The following is a 19,478-nucleotide window of genomic DNA, read 5'->3' on the forward strand; positions in this document are numbered from 1 at the left end:
GCTGAGAAGAGCCAAGTCCATCACAGTTGATCATCATAATCTTGCTGTTGCCGTGTACAATGTTCCCTTGTTTCTACTCACTTCACTCAGCATCAGTTCATGTAAGTCGTTTCAGACTATTCTGAAATCATGCTGCTGATCATTTCTTATAGAACAGTAATTTTCCATTACATTCATATATCATAACTTATTCAGCCAATCTCCAACTGATGGATATTCATTCAACCTCAAATTCCTTGCCATCACAAAAAGAGCTGCTTCCAACACTTTTATGCATGTGGGTCCTTTTCCCTTTTTTATGATCTCTTTGGGATACAGATTCAGTAGTAACAATCAGGAAATGATGTCAAGGAATTTCAGAAATCATGTATTTTTAGAGTCTTTAGCCAAAATACTAGCTTTAATTATGTTTTGTAGGGCAGCATATTTTGAAACTTCACTGATTTTATTAAAAAAGGCTTATCTTTTTTATTTATTAAATTTCATGCTCATTTTTATTTTAAATGTCTTTTGAGATTTCTACCTTAGTTTTCATTATATCTTTGATGGATACCTTTGTTTTTGTCAGGAGAGATCACAGTGGGCTCACTCTTCATCTTTTGTAATCCTTGTCTGCACAAATTCTCTGTCGACAGCTCTCCAAAGTGGAGAGGTAAATATTCCAGAATACATTGTCTTTCTCAGTCTCTACATTATTGTATGGGTACCAGTGGAGACTGTTCGCTGTATGAGCCTGACTTATTTTCTCTTCTTTATTAGTATCTTTACTTTGGGTCACTTTAATTCCTCAAAGATTGGCATATTGCATACTTCTCAGACATGTGGCATCACTGAAAGAATATTGAAAGTTGTCTTTTAGGTGGCGTAAAAAAGAAACAGGTATACTTTTACAAATGATATTCCACAACAGGCCAAATATATATAGTCACATTATTGATTAAAAAGTGAAGAGAATGTTATATCCTCCTGTGCTTTTTATTGCTTTATTGTGAAAAAAAGCATTTGATTCTATAAAACAAAGTGTTACCATAAAGTTTCTCCTTCAGTGTTTCCTATCATGTTAAAATTGTATAACAATTACATGAAAGATATTTTAATAATTTGAATGTGATAAATATTAATTGATCCTCTTCTCATAAATATTTTAAGTATAAATAAATAAAGGAGATGTGCTGCTCATCTGACGTGTTCCTGCCATGGAGAAGCAATTTCCAAATGGAAATTGAATTTACTTTATCTTTCAGCAACTTCTGTTTGAGAGTAACATTGTAAAATCTAAAGAAGAACCATTATAATTCAGAAGAGTACAGAATTTTGTGACACAGGAAAATCGATGAATGCCAGTGTTCTAACTTTTGTTACATGGAATTTCATGGACAGTCTGTGTAGCTGTCACATCAGCACATTTTTTTTTTCTTGGAAAAACATTGTGAAAGGATAATGATCTGGGCTAAGAATTGAATAAGAGTGTGTGCCAAATTGCTTTTGGAAAATTTCATGTGCTTTTAAAAAATAACTTCAAAATTATTTTCTGAAACAAATGTCCTTCCTTGATTTTTAAGGCAGATATTCTTCGGGTAATATTAAATGGCTGGTTTCAGGCAATTGTTAAGCAGGAAAAAATTGTACATCTTTTATTTCACAGCTAAATCTGAACTGTGGGGTTATTGGAAAGATTGTGTCAAATGCATATGTTTGTGCACTTTGTAAGCTTTTAAGCAGCCTACAAAGATGTCAGTTACTTTGCCATTGTTTGCGGTATTTTTTTTTTTTTTAATTTTATTTTATTTAATAATAACTTTGTATTGACAGAATCCATGCCAGGATAATTTTTACACGACATTATCCCTTGCAATCACTTATGTTTCGTTTTTTCCCCTCCCTCCCTCCTCCCCCCCCCCCAAGATGGCAAGCAGTCCTATATATGTTAAATATGTTGCAGTATATCCTAGATACAATACATATTTGCAGAACCGAACAGTTCTCCCGCTGCACAGGGAGAATTGGATTCAGAAGGTAAAAATAACTCGGGAAGAAAATCAAAAATGCAAATAGTTCACATTCATTTCCCAGTATTCCTTCTTTGGGTGTAGCTGTTTCTGTCCATCATTTCTCCAATGAAACTCAGTTAAGTCTCTTTGTCAGAGAAATCCACTTCCATCAGAATACATCCTCATACAATATCATTGTCGAAGTGTATAATGATCTCCTGGTTCTGCTCATCTCACTTAGCATCAGTCCATGTAGGTCTCTCCAAGCCTCTCTGTATTCATCCTGCTGGTCATTCCTTACAGAGCAATAATATTCCATAACATTCATATACCACAATTTACCCAGCCATTCTCCAATTGATGGGCATCCATTCATTTTCCATTTTCTAGCCACTACAAACAGAGCTGCTACAAACATTTTGGCACATACAGGTCCCCTTCCCTTTTTTAGTATCTCTTTGGGGTATAAGCCCAATAGAAACACTGCTGGATCAAAGGGTATGCACAGTTTGATAACTTTTTGGGCATAATTCCAGATCGCTCTCCAGAATGGCTGGATTCGTTCACAACTCCACCAACAATGCATCAGTGTCCCCGTTTTCCCGCATCCCCTCCAACATTCATCATTATTTTTTCCTGTCATCTTAGCCAATCTGACAGGTGTGTAGTGATATCTCAGAGTTGTCTTAATTTGCATTTCTCTGATCAATAGTGATTTGGAACACTCTTTCATGTGAGTGGTAATAGTTTCAATTTCTTCATCTGAAAATTGTCTGTTCATATCCCTTGACCATTTATCAATTGGAGAATGGCTTGATTTTTTATAAATTTGAGTCAGTTCTCTATATATTTTGGAAATGAGGCCTTTATCAGAACCTTTAATTGTAAAGATGTTTTCCCAGTTTGTTACTTCCCTACTAATCTTGTTTGCATTCGTTCTGTTTGTACAAAGGCTTTTTAATTTGATATAATCAAAATTTTCTATTTTGTGATTGGTAATGGTCTCTAGTTCATCTTTGGTCACAAATTTCTTTCTCCTCCACAAGTCTGAGAGATAAACTATCCTATGTTCCTCTAATTTATTTATAATCTCGTTCTTTATGCCTAGGTCATGGACCCATTTTGATCTTATCTTGGTATGTGGTGTTAAGTGTGGGTCCATGCCTAATTTCTGTTTGCGGTATTTTATAATTGATATAGTCTAATGATATGCTTTTGAAATTTTTACTTTTGAGATAATACTTCAAATTAACATATTTAAAAATTATTTTATTTTTAGGTCTCTTTACTCTTATTTACTATATTCCATTTACTTATTTACCCTATTCTATTACTTTATTTGATTCTTATTTGCTATATTTCTTTTTTTTTATTTTACAGAGAAGAGGAGGCCCTTGTAGAACAGTTCGTCTTTGAAGCTTTAGTTATTTATATGGAAAGTTTGGCCTTAACTCATGCAGATGAAAAATCTTTAGGTAGGTTGTACTTTGTAGAAAAAGTTTTATTTTTATTACTATTAAGATAGTAATATTGAATATTTTCAGTGTGATAAAAATGTTTCAGGTGAACATAAAGTAGCCCTTTAAAAATGAAATATTTTCTTAGGCTTGGGATTAAAAATTTAATTTTATTTCTTTTAACAAGGCATTGTATAGCCCTTGTATGTTTTATGAAACACTTTAATAAGTTGTTTTGGCCTAAGAAAATCTTTACCTGGTGGTTAAACTTCTAGTGATAAACCCTGTTTAATCAGGAAGAGATTTTAGGAAGTTTTTTTTTTCTTTTAAGTGGATGTATTAAAAAAAAAAAAAATAATAATAATACTTAAACTTGCCAAAGCTTCAGTTATCTAAAAACTTCACTTATATGTAATATCTTTTTATACATATATATAAATATATGGCTTTTTATTGACAAAACATATGCATGGGTAATTTTTCAACACTGACCCTTGTAAAAACTTCTGTTCCAACTTTTCCCCTCCTTCCCTCCATCTCTTCCCCAGATGGCAGGTAGTCCCATACATGTTAAACATGTTAAAGTATATGTTAAATACAACATGTGTATACATATTTATACAGTTATCTTGTTGCCCAAGAAAAATTGGATTTAGAAAGAAGGTTAAACAATAACCTGGAAAGAAAAACAAAAGTGCAAGCAAGCAGCAACAGAAAGAGAGCAAATGCTATGTTGTGGTCCACACTCATTCCCCAGTGTTCTTTCACTGGGTATAGCTGGTTCTGTTTATCACTGATCAATTGGAAATGATTTGGATCCTCTCATTGCCTTCCATCAGAATTGATCCTCATATAGTATTATTGTTGAAGTGTATAATGATCTCCTGGTTCTGCTCATTTCACTCAGCAATAGTTCATGTAAGTCTCTCCAAGCCTTTCTGAAATCATCTTGTTGGTCATTTCTTACCGAACAGTAATATTCCATAACATTCATATTCCACAATTCATTCAGCCATTCTCCAATTGATGGACATCTACTCAGTTTCCAGTTTCTAGCCACTACACACAGGGCTGCCACAAACATTCGTGCGCATACAGGTACCTTTCCCTTCTTTAGGATCTCTTTGGATATAAGCCCAGTAGTAACACTGCTGGATCAAAGGGTATGCAGTTTGATAACTTTTTGAGCACAGTTCCAAATTGCTCTCCAGAATGGCTGGATGTATTCATATGTATAATATCTTAATGGAATAACCATGTTTTCTCTATTGTGGGACATGTATTTTATATACTTATTCCTTCTGTTCTGCATAATGTACTTCACACATGCAAGGTACACAATAAATATCTATAATCAAATTAGTAACTTAAATCTCTCTTCCATGGAAGGGGTTCAAGAGCTGCCCAAAATAAAAATCAGGAAAAAATAATAGCAAATAGAAGACAAATGTCAATTAATATCAATGAGCTGTATGAACTTGGGCAAATAAGTTAAACTCTCTAAGCTTTAGCCTGCAAAATGAAGGAGACTATTGATGCTAGATCTAGTCTCTGTAAAGTGCTTTGCAAACCATGAAGAATTGTTTAAATGCTTGCTGCTGTTACTATTGTTACTGATTTTACATCTTAGCTCTGGATGGTTGATATTACCAGTATTTTACTTGATAGATAAGTGAAGTGTTAATTGTCTTTTTAAAGTAGCTGAAATGCCTTTCTATTGTCCTCATTTATCACCAACAGTAAAATATGCTCCTTTTTGACAGTTTGTGATTTTCTGATTGAAGGACGGACATAAGAAATTATGTATGTATTAAAAACATTTGAAGGTTTGAGAAATAGCAAAATCTATGAAAAAAGAATACTTTTCCCCTTTAATGATAACACAAGAAATGGTTAATAGGAAGACAGTGGTATGACACAAAAGGTTGAATTTATAATCAGAAGACTTAATTCCTATCTTGGCTCTGGTACCTACAACTCTAAGATTTGGGTTAATTCAGTTGTCTTAACTTATTTGGAACTCAATTTCCTCATCTATAAAATGAGGTAGATGAGTCCCTTGAAGACTAGAATTTAAGTTCTTATAATAAAATTCCTATTGAAATTGTTTTTGTACATATAATTTTTTTTTTTTTTTTGAGAACAGGTACAATTCAACAATGTTGTGATGCTATTGATCACCTTACGCGCATAATTGAAAAAAAGCACATCACTTTAAATAAGCCCAAAAAACGACGTTTACCTCGGTTGGTACTATTCTGCTTTTCTTTTCTTTTTTTTTTTTTTTAATAGACTTTTTTTTTTTTTTTTTTTTTTTGGCTAAGGCAATTGGGGTTAAGTGACTTGCCTAGGGTCACACAGCTAGGAAGCGTTAAGTGTCTGAGGTCAGATTTAAACACTGTGCCACCTAGCTGCCCCTTCCCCCCCCACTTTTTTTAAACATCAAAATTGTCCTTTTAAAGGTAACAAACACTGGAAAGGATTATATGGTTTGTAGAGTAAATGAAATATTTGGTTTAAGTTTACTTGATCTTTTTGAAAGAAAATTCTTTCTCTCTCTCTCTCTTTTTTTTTTTTTTGGTTGTTCCCATCCCCTTATTATATAATACTAATAATTATGGAATTTGACTGAATGAAAGAAATATTTTAATAATTCAACTTAATTTAATTCAAGTGCTTATGTATTGATGATATAATGACAAAAAATAGCAGTGACTGCCTTCAGGGATCTTACATTTTAATGAAAGAGTTCATCTTGTGGTTAAATAAATACAAACCAAATTGAATAAAACACCATTGTGAAGAGTCAGTCAGAGATTGTCAGAGGTAGATTTTAAGTGCTAGAATTAAGAATGGGGCACTATCTGTACACAGACATGAAGACAAATAGAATGAAACCAAGTTTGAGGAAAACCTCAGTAGCTAATTTCACTATACACAGATGTGTAAAGGAGAATAATAGAGAACAATTGTAAATAGAAACTAAATTTTAGAAGGCTTGAAAGGATAACATAAGAGACTTCTATTTAATCTTTGATGCAGTAAGAAGTCAGTAAATGTTAATGATTAATGGTAAGGCATGGCCACAGGTCTATGCTTTAGATTATTTTGGTAGATGTGTGAAAGATGAATTGGAGAGAAAAGAAACCTAATGAGAGACTAGTTAATAGATTATATTAATATTCCAGATGAAAAATCATGAGGCTCTCAGCTTAAGGTAATATTTGGAGAGAAGACCCTGATAGGAGGCAGTCATTGAACAAGAATTTACTATATGCTTATTATATACCTGGCCCTTTTCTAATCACAGGGAGTACAAAAAATAGGCAGAAGCATAGATTTTCCTTTCAGGGATGTCATAATCTTAAGGTGGAGAAAACATGAAGAAAAAAAGTGCATACAAAATATATAGTTCAAATGGAAGGTAACCTCAAGGGGAAAGCACTAGCAGTGTGAAAGATAAGAAAAGATCTCCTCAGAAGGTTGGATTTGAGCCAAATATTAAAGGAAATGAAGAGATTGAGGAAGAGTATTTTAGGTATGGGAGTGTGCCAGAGAAAAGTCAAGGAGTCAGAAGAAGCAGGACTCTGGGCTTGGAGTCAGGAATATGAGTGAGTTCAAATGTGGCCCAGACATCTATTTGTTGTGTGATTTTGGACCAAGGCCCTTAGCCATTTTGTCAGTTTTCTCATCCGCAAAATGGGGATAATAGCACCTGCCATGCAAGGTTGTTGTGAGGATCAATTGAGATGATAATTGTAAAGCTTTTTGTACAATGCCTGGCATATTTGTAAGCACTATATAAATGTTAGTTATAATGATGATGGCAGTATGCTTTTTAAGTTTTGAAAGATAATAGCTTGGGTCTTAAAGTAAGATTAGGGTCAATAATGTTCACTAATTGGCAATTTTTGACTTCTTATTTCAGTGGATTTCCACCTGTCCAAACACTGTGTTTATTGGATCTGGTGAAGTGGCTTTTGGCACAGTGTGGACGCCCCCAAACAGAATGCAGACACAAATCTATAGAACTTTTTTATAAATTTGTTCCTTTGCTACCAGGTACAATGATGAATGTTTTGTTAATAACATGCTAATTTATGCAGAGGTTGAAGTTTATTTTAAAAAATTTTTCTTTTATATCAGTTGAGTGTATAAATATTGTGTGGGTTTTTTTTTTTAAGTTGTTTAACTTTAAAACTTTAAAACTGTTAAATCTGTTGATTAAAAAGATTTGTAATTCAGTAGCTGCACAAATGGCTGTTGCTGAATGGTGATATTGAGGGAATAATTTTGAATTCTATAACTTTTTTAAATTAAATTTTCAGTTATTTAATTTCATAGTTTTTACTTTGTGTATTCCACTTAATTTTACCTTAAAAAACAAACTATTCATACAGTATTCAACATAGTTAATATGCACTGTTTTTAATAGCCAGTTAATGAAATAAAGGTGATTGAACTGTGCTATTTCAACATGTGGTATCCCTAAATGTCTACATATCTATCACTAAAGGGTCTTAGACTTGGAATAAACAGTAGTAGAAAAAAGTTAATCCAATCTTTGCAGGAAAATACTTGCCACTAAATTATATTATTAAAAATGGCTTTCTAATGAAGCCAGTGAATTTATTCTTCACTCACTGTTATTATTGGGTACTTTATTTATTACAGGTAAGCTACAATTCATGAATCAAAGCCGTTTCTCATTTCTTCTGAGATACAGAAGAAATATCAACAGTTAATTTGATTTATGCCTGCAGTTCGTAGGTAATAGATTTAATGCCAGAAGAGACTTGAGAGGCCCTCTCAGGCCTGCCTCCTTTACTTTATAGATGAGAGGAAATTTGTATCACAAGGAGCAACATTGGCCTTCTCATGTTACGTGTTATAAGTTGCAAAGATATTATTATGGACCCAGTCTTTGGACTCCAAATCCAGGAACTTTCCCATTATACTACATTGCTTTCTTTGTGAAATTCTTTATAAATCTTTATCAAAGATATCCAAAAGAAATTATAAAGTAATAGATATTGCTGTATGAAGGTAGATGACCCTTTTTTCTCTAAAAATGTAAAAGAATGATAGTTTCCACTTGTAGTAGAAAATTCACAAGATATTTCTTTGTTGAAATTGACAGAAACAAATTATATTTTAATAATGATGATACTTTTAAATTTTATTATTGTTGTTCATCCTTCATTTTCAAAGAGGACAATGTTATCACAATGTTGGGAATTGTAGATGACTTCTGTGTGCATTGAATTTAAGGCAGAATTGTTTACATAGGAACCAAAACCATCTTTTGATCATATTATTTCTTTTAAAATAATTTTTGCCTCACCAAGGGGGAATGAATATCAAAGTTGCTCATCATTAGTGGAGAGTATCATATATCAAAATGGTCATCTCTATCAGATGTCAGAGAGAGGGTTTACCTTCATTTTCCTCTGCCATGCTGCCTTTGTTAGTACTATGTAGTATTTAATTGTAGAGGTGTAGCTGTATAGATCTTGGAATTAGGAAGACGTTGGTTGAAATAGTATCTCTGATATTATAGGTTGTGTGGTCCTGTACAAATTTAAACTTTTAGTGCCCTAAGCAACACGTTAAGTTAGTGCCCTAAGCAACACATTAAGTTAAAAAACCATTGTTCGTTTAAATTGGTAAAAGGAGTTTACTTTCCTTGAGTTTCTTGCTTTGTGAAGTAACAAGTCTGGAACAACAACCACCAAAAAAAAAAGATATATTTATATATAAAGAAAAGTGTATATAGGGATAAGGTAATATATTTATGACCTTAGGCCTGAAAAGTTTTCTGAAATTTCATAAAACCTAAAAGAAGTTATGTTTTGATTAGTTCTGTATTCCCAATATATTAAAATTTTTATTTTTCTTCTTTTGCTGCTTTTCATTAGTCATAATAATATAATTATAGAAACAAAAATTTGGTTCTTTGTAAAATGTTTCTGATTTGGTTCTGATGTAAAAAAATTCTGATATTATTAAACTTTGATTCTTTTTTTTTTTCTCCTTAAGGCAACAGATCTCCATCTTGTTGGTTAACTGACATTCTCAAAAAAGAAGACATTTCTTTCCTCATAAATAGATTTGAAGGAGCAGGCAATGTTAGTGAACATTTGTCAGGAATCTTGGCTCAACCTACTCTCTTTGATTTGCAAGGACCCTTTACTTTAAGAGCTGTTGTGCAGTGGATGGATATGCTTTTAGCAGCTTTGGAGTGTTATAATACATTTATTGAAGAGAGAGCTATCAAAGCACAAGAGATATTAGGTAGGTAAAATTTGGGCTGTAATTTTTGGGTTTTATTCTGGGAAATTTTTTATTCCATTTTAGTTCTGTTGAGAGGTTTAAAAAATGTGAAATAAATGTGACCTTTCACCTCCAAAGTATTCTAGTAGAACAGTGCCTCTGATTGATGCTGCCAAGCGGGAAGCTTCAACTAAAGGCTGATCAGTGAACTTAGGGTCTGTAAGGAGCCTGCCTAAGTTTGGAGAAGCTCCTTGTAAGAGGCTTGGTCAATTTTTTGGCCTTATTAGCTCATAAAAATCATCTATTAAGGCTTTTGGAAATAAACTGGTGAAAGAGTACCCATACCAATGAAATCACAGATCCTTAAAGATTGAATTATTAAGTTATTAGGAATTAGAGAAATTAATGAGTAGTGTTCTACTTTAACTTTCTGATGTTATGTTTCCAAAATTTTAATTTGTATAACATTAAAGAATGTATCAGGTCCCTTTGATTTTTTTTTTTTTTTTTTTTTGCTTGTTTTCTGTGTCCTTGTGTTTTAATTTGCTAATATCTTAAAATCACTTATTCCTTTGAAAATGATGGAATTGATTGAAGTAGAACTGAGATCTCTGTATGTGTCCATTGTTCTTTTGTGGTCCATGGTCTGAAAATATATAAAAAGTAGAACATCCTGGTGTTTGGTTGAATTGAAGAATTTAACGTATTGATGTCTGGATTAATCACTCAAACATTACTGGAACAAAGGGGAAGAGGCAGATTGTTTATTTTGAATGACTCAGGAAAAAAATTCACAAATCACTGCTTTAAATAATTGTGCCACTTAGTAGGCTCCAGATTCAATATTTTTAAACTGTATCTCATTGATTTTTTTGGGGGGGAGATGAAATAGACTTTCAATAGTAATAGAAATGGAGAGGGCAGTAAAGTTGAATTGAATGGGGTTATATCCCAAAGATCTTTATTTTTTCCTCCTGTTTCTTCTTAAATAACTTATTTTGATACCTTTTCTTGGTCTTTTTTTTTTTTTTTTTTAAATACATGAAGGGAAGGATATATGACTGGGAGAGAAGTAGACTAAAGGGAACTTAAAAAAAAAATCTGGCTTATGAAAATTGGTTGTGTAGATAATTTGCAGGGTCTTTTATTTACAATCATTCAGAGACCAAAATATTGAAGAATCACTGTTGTCTCAGAAAGATTGATAGGGTTCCCCCTTTGAAAGATAGGTATTTCATTTAGTTAGGGGACTTCATGATTACAAAATTAATATTAAGCTCTCTGAACACTTTACATTTAAGATTTTTGAATGACTTCTTAATGTACCTTTCATATTCTTAATAGTATATTATGTTGCCACTGAACTGGCTGGAGATGTTTGCATTTTCATTTTTTAAAAGAATTTTATAATCTGAAATCCAAAGCTCAAAAATTGATTTCTAAGATTTGATTGTTTTTATTGGTACTTTTAATTACATATTTTAGTTCTTCATAAAGCTTATTATTATAATTTACATTTTTTACTACAGAATCAGAAATCGAATACTGTTTGGAGGATAAGAGAAAACTTTACATTTTCTGACTTTTACTGGGCCATTACAGAAGCACAGAATTTTAAAACTGAAAGGAATCATAAGAATATGTGCCCCCTAAAGAAATCTCTACTATAGCATACATGAGTGATTACCCATCTTCTGTTTGAAACTCCCCCCTCCCCCCCAGTGAAGGGGAACCTGAGGCAGCCCATTCCATTGAAGGATAGCTCTTATTAGTAGGAAATGTTTTCTGACATCTGGCCTAAATTGTTCTTTTTGCAACTTCTTTACCTTGCTTTTGGTGACTGTCTCTGAAGCTAAGTGGAACAAATCTAATCACTTCCACATGACAACCTTTCATGTAATTGAAGATTGCTGACATGTCTCCTTTGCTTTCATCTCACTTTGACTTCTCTTCATCAGGCCTAGACATCTTTAGTTCCTTCTGCTGATATTTGTGTGGAATTAATTCAAAATCTTTTCTTCATCCTGGTTATCCTTGGAATGTTCACAATGTCTTAAATTGTGACTTTTTCTAATAAAGTACCTCTTTTATTGTATCTTTTTATGAAAGCTCTTCTGGCTTTAGAATAAAATACTTGTACTTGTTTTGAACTAGAAAATTGTGTAATAATTGTCTTATACAATTATTTCTAGGTACAAAAGCAAAGTCTTCATTTTTGAAAGCTGTGGGCTTTTTCTTAGAAAATATTGCTCTTCATGATATTAGAGCAGCAGAAAAATGCTTTGGCACTGGTGTAAAAGGCAATGTATTTAGCCCACAAGAAAGAGAAGAATATAATTACAGCAAGTGTACAATTGTGGTCAGGATTATGGAATTTTCTTCGATGCTTCTAAATACTTGTCAGGATGTCTGGAAGGTAGGAATGCCAAAAAGTCTTTTTAATTGATGACCTTTATAATGTAATTTTATTTATCATACTTGTATTGTGTAGCATTTTCCAAGTTTAGAATTCTTTAAACACACTGGTTAAAGATAAAGCTTAAGTAATTAGCCAAATGAAATTGTAGGCATGTATAGGTATCTAGGATCAAATTGCCAGGAATTGGTCAAAAGTAATATTGGGAGAAGATATCTTATCCTGTAGTCTTGATAATTGCTTGTTTAAGTGAAAACTAGAAGCACTTAAACGAAAAAAGTAGTGAGATGTTTGAAAAACAAATACTGAAATTTATATATTCAAAGGGTTATCATTCAAAAGTTGACTACTCTTACTAATTTGTAATGCTGTTGCGGAAGCTATTTTTGGAAGCCCTTCATTTATTCTAGTAATACTGATATTGCCTAGACTACTTTTGGAACTCATCTTTTGGGATTGCCTTCAGGGATATTAAAAAAAAAAGCTTTTGGTGAAAGGGACTTAGGTGACAGATCAAACTCAATTGTGTCATCTAATGATTGAAGTGGATGTAGCGGGTAAACACAATTGAAACAATTTTAATAGTCCTTTGTATTTATTTTCTTTTCTATTCAATCATTGAGTTTAAAGTGATATTTATAAATTATCTATTAAATAGAGGTTCTTATTTAATATTTCTTGGGTTGTCTTTTAGGAGCTAATCATCTTTGAAAAGAAAAAATGAAATTTGCATATTATACACATTTTCTAGAATAAGAAGAAATCTAATGTTGCTGAATATTTAGTTTTCTCTCCTCATTCTATCCTTTGTGTAATATTTTATGATCCAATTATCTTAAAGGGAAAGATCCTTAGCCTAATTTTGCAAATATAAAATTAATTTAATTATGGTGTTAGAAGGATATTAGCAACCGTTGACCAAAACTTGTTTAATTTCAAACATTTTTACAGCTCCTTGAGAAGGATTTACTTAACACTTACTTTATGGAACTGTTGGTCAAAACATTATGTGATCCATCAAGTATTGGTTTTAACATAGCTGATGTACAAGTGATGAATAATCTTCCCAATGTCTGTGTGAATCTTCTGAAAGCCTTAAAAAAATCTCCATATAAGGAATCTTTAGAAATCAACATAAAGAAAAGAATAACACCACAAAGGTATGCATTTAAATTAAAAATAATAATTTCTTTAGTATAGCTTTGTAGTAAAATTATTTTATGTTGCTGATCAGAAATAAGGAGTGACATTTTCAGTGTTTGTCATGCCTCAAATGAAGCATATGAATACTAGAATAAATTATTTCTTACTGGAAAAAATTATTTTTCACTGGACAACTTCAGCCTGGATGTTTCAGTAGTGTACTCAACTAAAAACCAAATTTATTGCCTTCCTAAAACCTGTTATTTTTTAAGACTTAGCTGTTCCCATTCAAGGTACAGTTTCATGTACCTTGTTGGAAGTACAGGCAAAAGGATAATGAGGTCTGTATATAGGGTCATGATTTAGATTAAAGAGTTAAAGCAGAAAGAAGAAGAAGAAATATAAGATGTTGTGGGGATAGAAAAGATTGACAACTGATTGGATAGGTTTTGGAAAGTGAGATGTTGAAAGATGGCAATTGCAGTGTGAATTTGGTTTTCTGGAAAGAGATTGATGCCTTTATGGTGATGCAGAAGTTTAGAAAAGGAGTGGGAGTAGGTGAACATAAAACAACAAGTTCTGTGATGTAGATTACAACTTATTCTTTTTAACTCATTCTGCCCCTCCAGGAACCAAGTCAGAAGTTGATCAGAGGATAGGGAATAGATATGTTATAGAGATTAGTAGAGTTTTCTCAATGATATATTTGCTGTTGGTGCTATGAATCCTAGGGGTATTGGTTATATTATAAATATCTTTAGAGAATTTTGCCTAGTTTAGTAAGGTATAGGTTGAGAAATTGTACCACAGAGGAATGGTGCAGAGTTGAGAGAGCCTGTACAGATAAGGATAGATTTTGATTGTATTGGAGACAAGCCCTGCAATTATCTATTAAGGAACAGCTGGGTTATAACCCATTTCCATAGCCTCCAGTTGGCTGGTCACATATCCCTTCCAGTTAAGGGATCCCATGACCTCCCCCACTTTGGAGAACACTGGCTTAAACTGTTATAATTTAGAGTCTTTACCTCTAGTCACTCCTTATTTCCAGTTGAGCATATATGCCACTGCCATATTATTCTTCTTTAAAAATATATCTTTTGTCACATAAACTTTGTTTATTCAAAATGGCTTCCTTGTCAAACAAAAAATTACAGTATTTTGCTGAAAGGTTGAGATCTTTCATAATTTGTTACTGTTGTACAATCAATTTTGCTATAACTGACATATTTCTCAAAAAAAAAAAGTACCAGCTGTGCAAAACTGAGCAATGAAAACCAGAAGTTTATGGGGAAAATGGATATAAGACACAATGTTCAATAACTTCATCAATGACACATTTTTTAAAAGTTAGGAATTTTAACATAGTAGCATGGTTTTATACACGTTAAATGGTGAAGAAATAAATACAGCAGTAAATAGTAGCAGTCCAATGTTTCCAGCTGCTACTCTACCTGAGTCCAATTTCTCATAAGCCTAGACTAGTAAAATTTGCAGACTAGGGAACAGAGCGCAAGGATGATATAATGGATTAGCTCTTCTGCACCTACAGCTACTTACTGTTGCATTAGAAGACATATGATAAATATGGCTCTTTATTGTGACAAAAACCTGAAGTTGGCATCAGAGTAATGGCAGCTTTTGAGTTATATTTTTTGCATAAGCAGTCACATGTAAGCTGGCTCAAAATTCATACTAATTCCCTAATGTATGAGTTGGAACAAATTCATGTTTTTAAAATGAGTGTTCTTTCAATGTTGAAAAATTATCCATGCATATGTTTTGGAAATAAAAAGCTTTAATGAAACAAACAACAAAAAAAAAGGAGACAGACATGGATAAAGAACAGTTCTCTTGTATTGTTTCTTGCATTTTAGCATTTGGGTTTTTTGACTTGTCATGTTCTTTAGTTTGTCTCTCTAGATCTTGCCTTCTGTTATTAATATCTCCATTGATTTATCTACTTTAACTTAGTTTTTTTCCTATCAAAATTTTTGATAATTGCAGTCTTTTCCTTTTAATATCCTGTTGCTCACTTTAAAACAACTTCCTTTTTGATTGTGATTTCCCAAAGGACTGGACTTTGGAGGCCTGTTAGCCACCTCCCATGCTGGGTTATTTCACATTTGTCCAGCTTTAGTCTCTACCCCAAATGATTTCTGTAAGGATAGTACTAGCCTTCGTTGGATTCTGTATTCTTTCCTGTAGGTGTAGTGGAGTATTACATAGCCCCTCACAGATATCCTGCCTCAAGACTCTCTTCTCCTCAGTTTTTTGGCTGAGCTCTTGTGTGGTAGAGATTCACTGCCATTCCAGCCTAGCAAAGTTTGGCTTTTGGTTTTCCAAGAACTGTAATGGTTAGAGTAGAGATACTGAGTTAGGGTTAAGAAATTAGTCTTCTTTGCTGTTAACTCATTAGAGCTTTTGATATCCTGTGCTATATAATTCCTATTTTGTGGAGAGAGGTCATGAGGATTAGAAAAAATATCTAGTCTTCCACCTAAACCCTGTACACTTTTTACTATATTTTTTGTGTATCTTATATAATCCTTATTATATTTTATATAATTATTTAAGATAAGACTAAATAACTTGCATGTAGTAAATATTCAATCTGTTGAATTAATGAATTAAATTTGCTAATGAATTCAGAGCTTAAATTCAAATTAACTATAAATAATAAGATGCATAGACAAAACTTTAGCTACATGTAATCTAGCTCTATCTAGAATATGAATCTAGAAATGAATTCATGTAGCACTTTTTCTAAATTGTATTAATAGAATTTATTGAGATCAAAAAGTAATTTTGTTTTGTTTTTTTCTTTTCTTACCTGGTCAGCATTGAAGTCATTTGTGCTGTTGATTTATATAATTCAGATGCTCGATTTGATAGAGCTAATCTGGCTTCTCTCTTGTCAGCGTGTAAACAACTTCATAAAGCAGGTCTTTTGCATTCTACAGTAGAGTCTCAGGTAAACATTTTGATGGAAAATGAATGATTTACATGTTGTTTTGATTGTATTGAATTTTTGCATTCATTTGTGCTATTTATCAAGAAACTTTAATATATAAAAAAGAATGTCTATTTCCAGTTATAAAAATGCTTAAAGTATTTTCTTTTATCTTTTTAGTGACACAGGTATACTTTCAAACAGATAAGTTGAACTTATTTAAAAGTGAAAATAAAGTTTTAAAACTTGAATTTTTGCCAGATAGTTTTCTTTGAAATTATTTGTGTTGTTAAAGTTCCAGTTGGACTTCTGTAAATCCTCTACATATTATCTGTGTTCACTTGCAGAATTAGAAAGTTAGTAATTAATAAGTTTTTTTAAAAGATATGTAGTAGTGTGCATATAGAATTAGGCAGCTGGGGCAGAATTGACCCTAGAAAATATAACTGAGTTTGCATTACCAAATTAAACACCTTGCAAGGTAAAGAAACTGATTCACTCATAAAGAACAAGATACATAACCTTTACAAATTTATTTTTAGTCAAGTTACCATCGTTAAATAACAGTTCCATACATGAGGAAGATCATAAAGAGAAGATTGTATCTCAAACTTAAATCTATGAGTATTTTAAAATAAATATGTATATTAAGTTTAATGTGATTAACCATTAAATTTTGTTTGCTTGTGCTTTCTGAACTTAATATTGCTTTCATTTATATTTTTTAACTGTTTCATTGACATTTTTTATTTTGTATAATTATCATTTCCTTTGCACCCTCCCTTGTAATAAGTATAGGTCAGTAAAAAAAAAAATTATATTGATTATATCTGAAAAATGTATGCTCCTTCTACACCTTCACTACAGTTCACCTCTCCACTTAGGGAGTGTCAGGCATGTTTAGAGTCACGGTTAGTGCATTAACCAGAATTCTTAAGTCTTTTATATTTGTTTTTCTTTATAGTACTATCATTATTGTACAAATATGGCTTCTGATTGTACTCATTTTACTCTGTCATTTCATATAAATCTTCCCAGAATTCTTAACACCTGTCTTTTTCATAATTTCTTGTGGCCCAATAATCCATTATATTCATGTACCATAAGAAGAGTATACCATTACACTTAGATCATAGTTGATTACCGTTCCCTACTTGATGGAAAATCCACTTGATTTCCAATATTTTTGTCTGAGGGATAAAAAAAAAAGTATGAGTACCTTGAAGTATACTCTTATAATTGTATCTTTGGGTCAAGGATATATGCACAATTTATTGACTTTTTGGGTATAATTTCAAATTGCTTTCCAGAACAGTTGGACCAAGTTACAGCTGCAGCAACATTTGTGTGCTTGTCCTTCCATAGCCTTCCTAACAATTATCAATATTGTTTTCTGTCCCCTTTGCCAATCTAGTGGATGTAAGGTAGAATGTTAGTGTGTTTAATTTGTTTTTCCTTACTATTGATGAAGGTATTTTTTTATTTGGTTTGTTGATAGCTTAGTTTTTTTTTTTTCCCCTTGAGAAATATATGTTGTTATCTTTTGACAATTTATATATGAAATTTCTAAAACAAAATATTTTTGGTAGACATTATTTAGGAAAAGTTTTATAGCTGTAATGTTGCTTAATATTTTATTATTGAATATCTATTTTATTCTAGGCTACAGACCTACCCCATCCAATTGGTACTAAGCTCCTATCTGTTGTTTATAAAGGCATTGCACCAGGAGATGAGAGGACTGCCCTTCCCTCATTAGAAATCAGTAGTAAACGATTGGCAAGTGGACTGCTGGAACTGGCCTTTGCTTTTGGAGGATTGGTAGGAAATAAAACAGAGTTTTGTGATTATATATATATATATATATATATATATCTCAGTTATAGAAATATGTAGCTCCTCACTTTTGTTTCTAAAAATAGAATTTAACACCTCATTCAGTAGTTGGGACATTGTAGTAAAAAGACTTCTGGAGGAATTAATATCTTATTAACTTAAAAATTATTCTGGTTTATTTCCGAATATCTGAAAGCACCAGAGAAATTTTATTTGTTATGAGTTCTATGATTACATCTTATAAATGATTTAATTTAAATTAAGTGTTTGCTTCCCCAATCTTGATAGCATATCCTGTTCTTCATGTTCTTGTCTCCTTGCCAAGACCTGACCTATCAAGTAATGTTTAGGATAGCCAGATTAGAAATATAGATTTTCATGAAAAAAAATTGAAAATGTGAAAAAGGAAATAATCATTTTGTCTTTTTCATTGTTTTCTGTTAGTAAAATTGGAAACATTTTTGGTTAAAAAAAAAATCTCAGGTAATTTTTACTTTTCTTATCAAGTCTAAAATGGCTTTATAGTAGTGAAAATTGCATTATTTTTAACTTTCTTCCCTCCAAAATTTATCATGCTTGGCATGTTAAATTTAAATGAAAGCAATATATTAAGATAGCAAACTCAAATTTACTTTTAAATATTCTTATTTTAAAAAATTAACTTTTTGTTAATTTTACTATTAGGAAAGTAATTCTAAATTTACCTTTAAATTGTCTTATTTTTGTTGCACAGGAGTCTATAACTTATTAATTTAAAGGGAATCTACTATTTGTTAAATATTGATAGTTTTTTAGTAGATTTAAAAACTTATTTAAAAGAAAGAAAAAATTTATATAATAAACAGATTTCTTTTCTCTCTAACTTGTCTTATCAACTTACATGGATTCAATGAGTAAATCTATCCAGGTGATGCACAGATCTAGGTCTCACATCACCAACTGCATTTTTCCAGACATCTTGACCTGAGTTTCCGGTGGACATCTCAAACTCAACATATCCACAATAAAACTTGTTATTTTTAACCATCCAAACTCTCCATTCTTTCAGACTTTCCTATTGCTGTTCAGAGCTCCACAATTTTATTTGTTTACTCAGGCTCACGACTTTGATATCATTTTTACTTCCTCACTCACATTCATATCCAGGGAGTTTCTAAGTTTTATGATTTCACCTTCACAGTATCTCTAATATGCCTCCCTTTCCATTAACACAGATAGTACTTTGATGCTCCTCCTCATCTATCTTAAGTCTCTTCCCCATTCTGGTCTATTCTCTATTCAGCTGTATACGATTTTTTTAAAGCAAAAATCTGACTCACTCCTCTACTCTAGTGTCTCCCTGTTATTTCTAAGGTTAAAGATAAAATCTCTTATCATTTGAAGTCCTTCACAATCTAATCCCTTTCTAC

General features: G+C 32.0%; 1 protein-coding gene across 1 annotated transcript in view; it reads left to right on the top strand.

Moving 5' to 3' along the window:
• PRKDC (protein kinase, DNA-activated, catalytic subunit) overlaps window positions 1-19,478 on the top strand; it is a 159,001-nt gene that overhangs the window by 46,915 nt on the left and 92,608 nt on the right. Inside the window, exons 28-35 of the mRNA XM_051970227.1 lie at window positions 3,372-3,466; window positions 5,595-5,694; window positions 7,377-7,510; window positions 9,488-9,742; window positions 11,914-12,137; window positions 13,089-13,297; window positions 16,122-16,254; window positions 17,896-18,054. Coding sequence (XP_051826187.1) covers window positions 3,372-3,466; window positions 5,595-5,694; window positions 7,377-7,510; window positions 9,488-9,742; window positions 11,914-12,137; window positions 13,089-13,297; window positions 16,122-16,254; window positions 17,896-18,054 — 1,309 coding nt within the window. The remainder of the gene's footprint in view (window positions 1-3,371; window positions 3,467-5,594; window positions 5,695-7,376; window positions 7,511-9,487; window positions 9,743-11,913; window positions 12,138-13,088; window positions 13,298-16,121; window positions 16,255-17,895; window positions 18,055-19,478) is intronic.

The sequence above is a fragment of the Antechinus flavipes genome, chromosome 1, assembly GCF_016432865.1.
Source record: "Antechinus flavipes isolate AdamAnt ecotype Samford, QLD, Australia chromosome 1, AdamAnt_v2, whole genome shotgun sequence".
In the NCBI taxonomy this organism is placed as follows: Eukaryota; Metazoa; Chordata; class Mammalia; order Dasyuromorphia; family Dasyuridae; genus Antechinus; species Antechinus flavipes.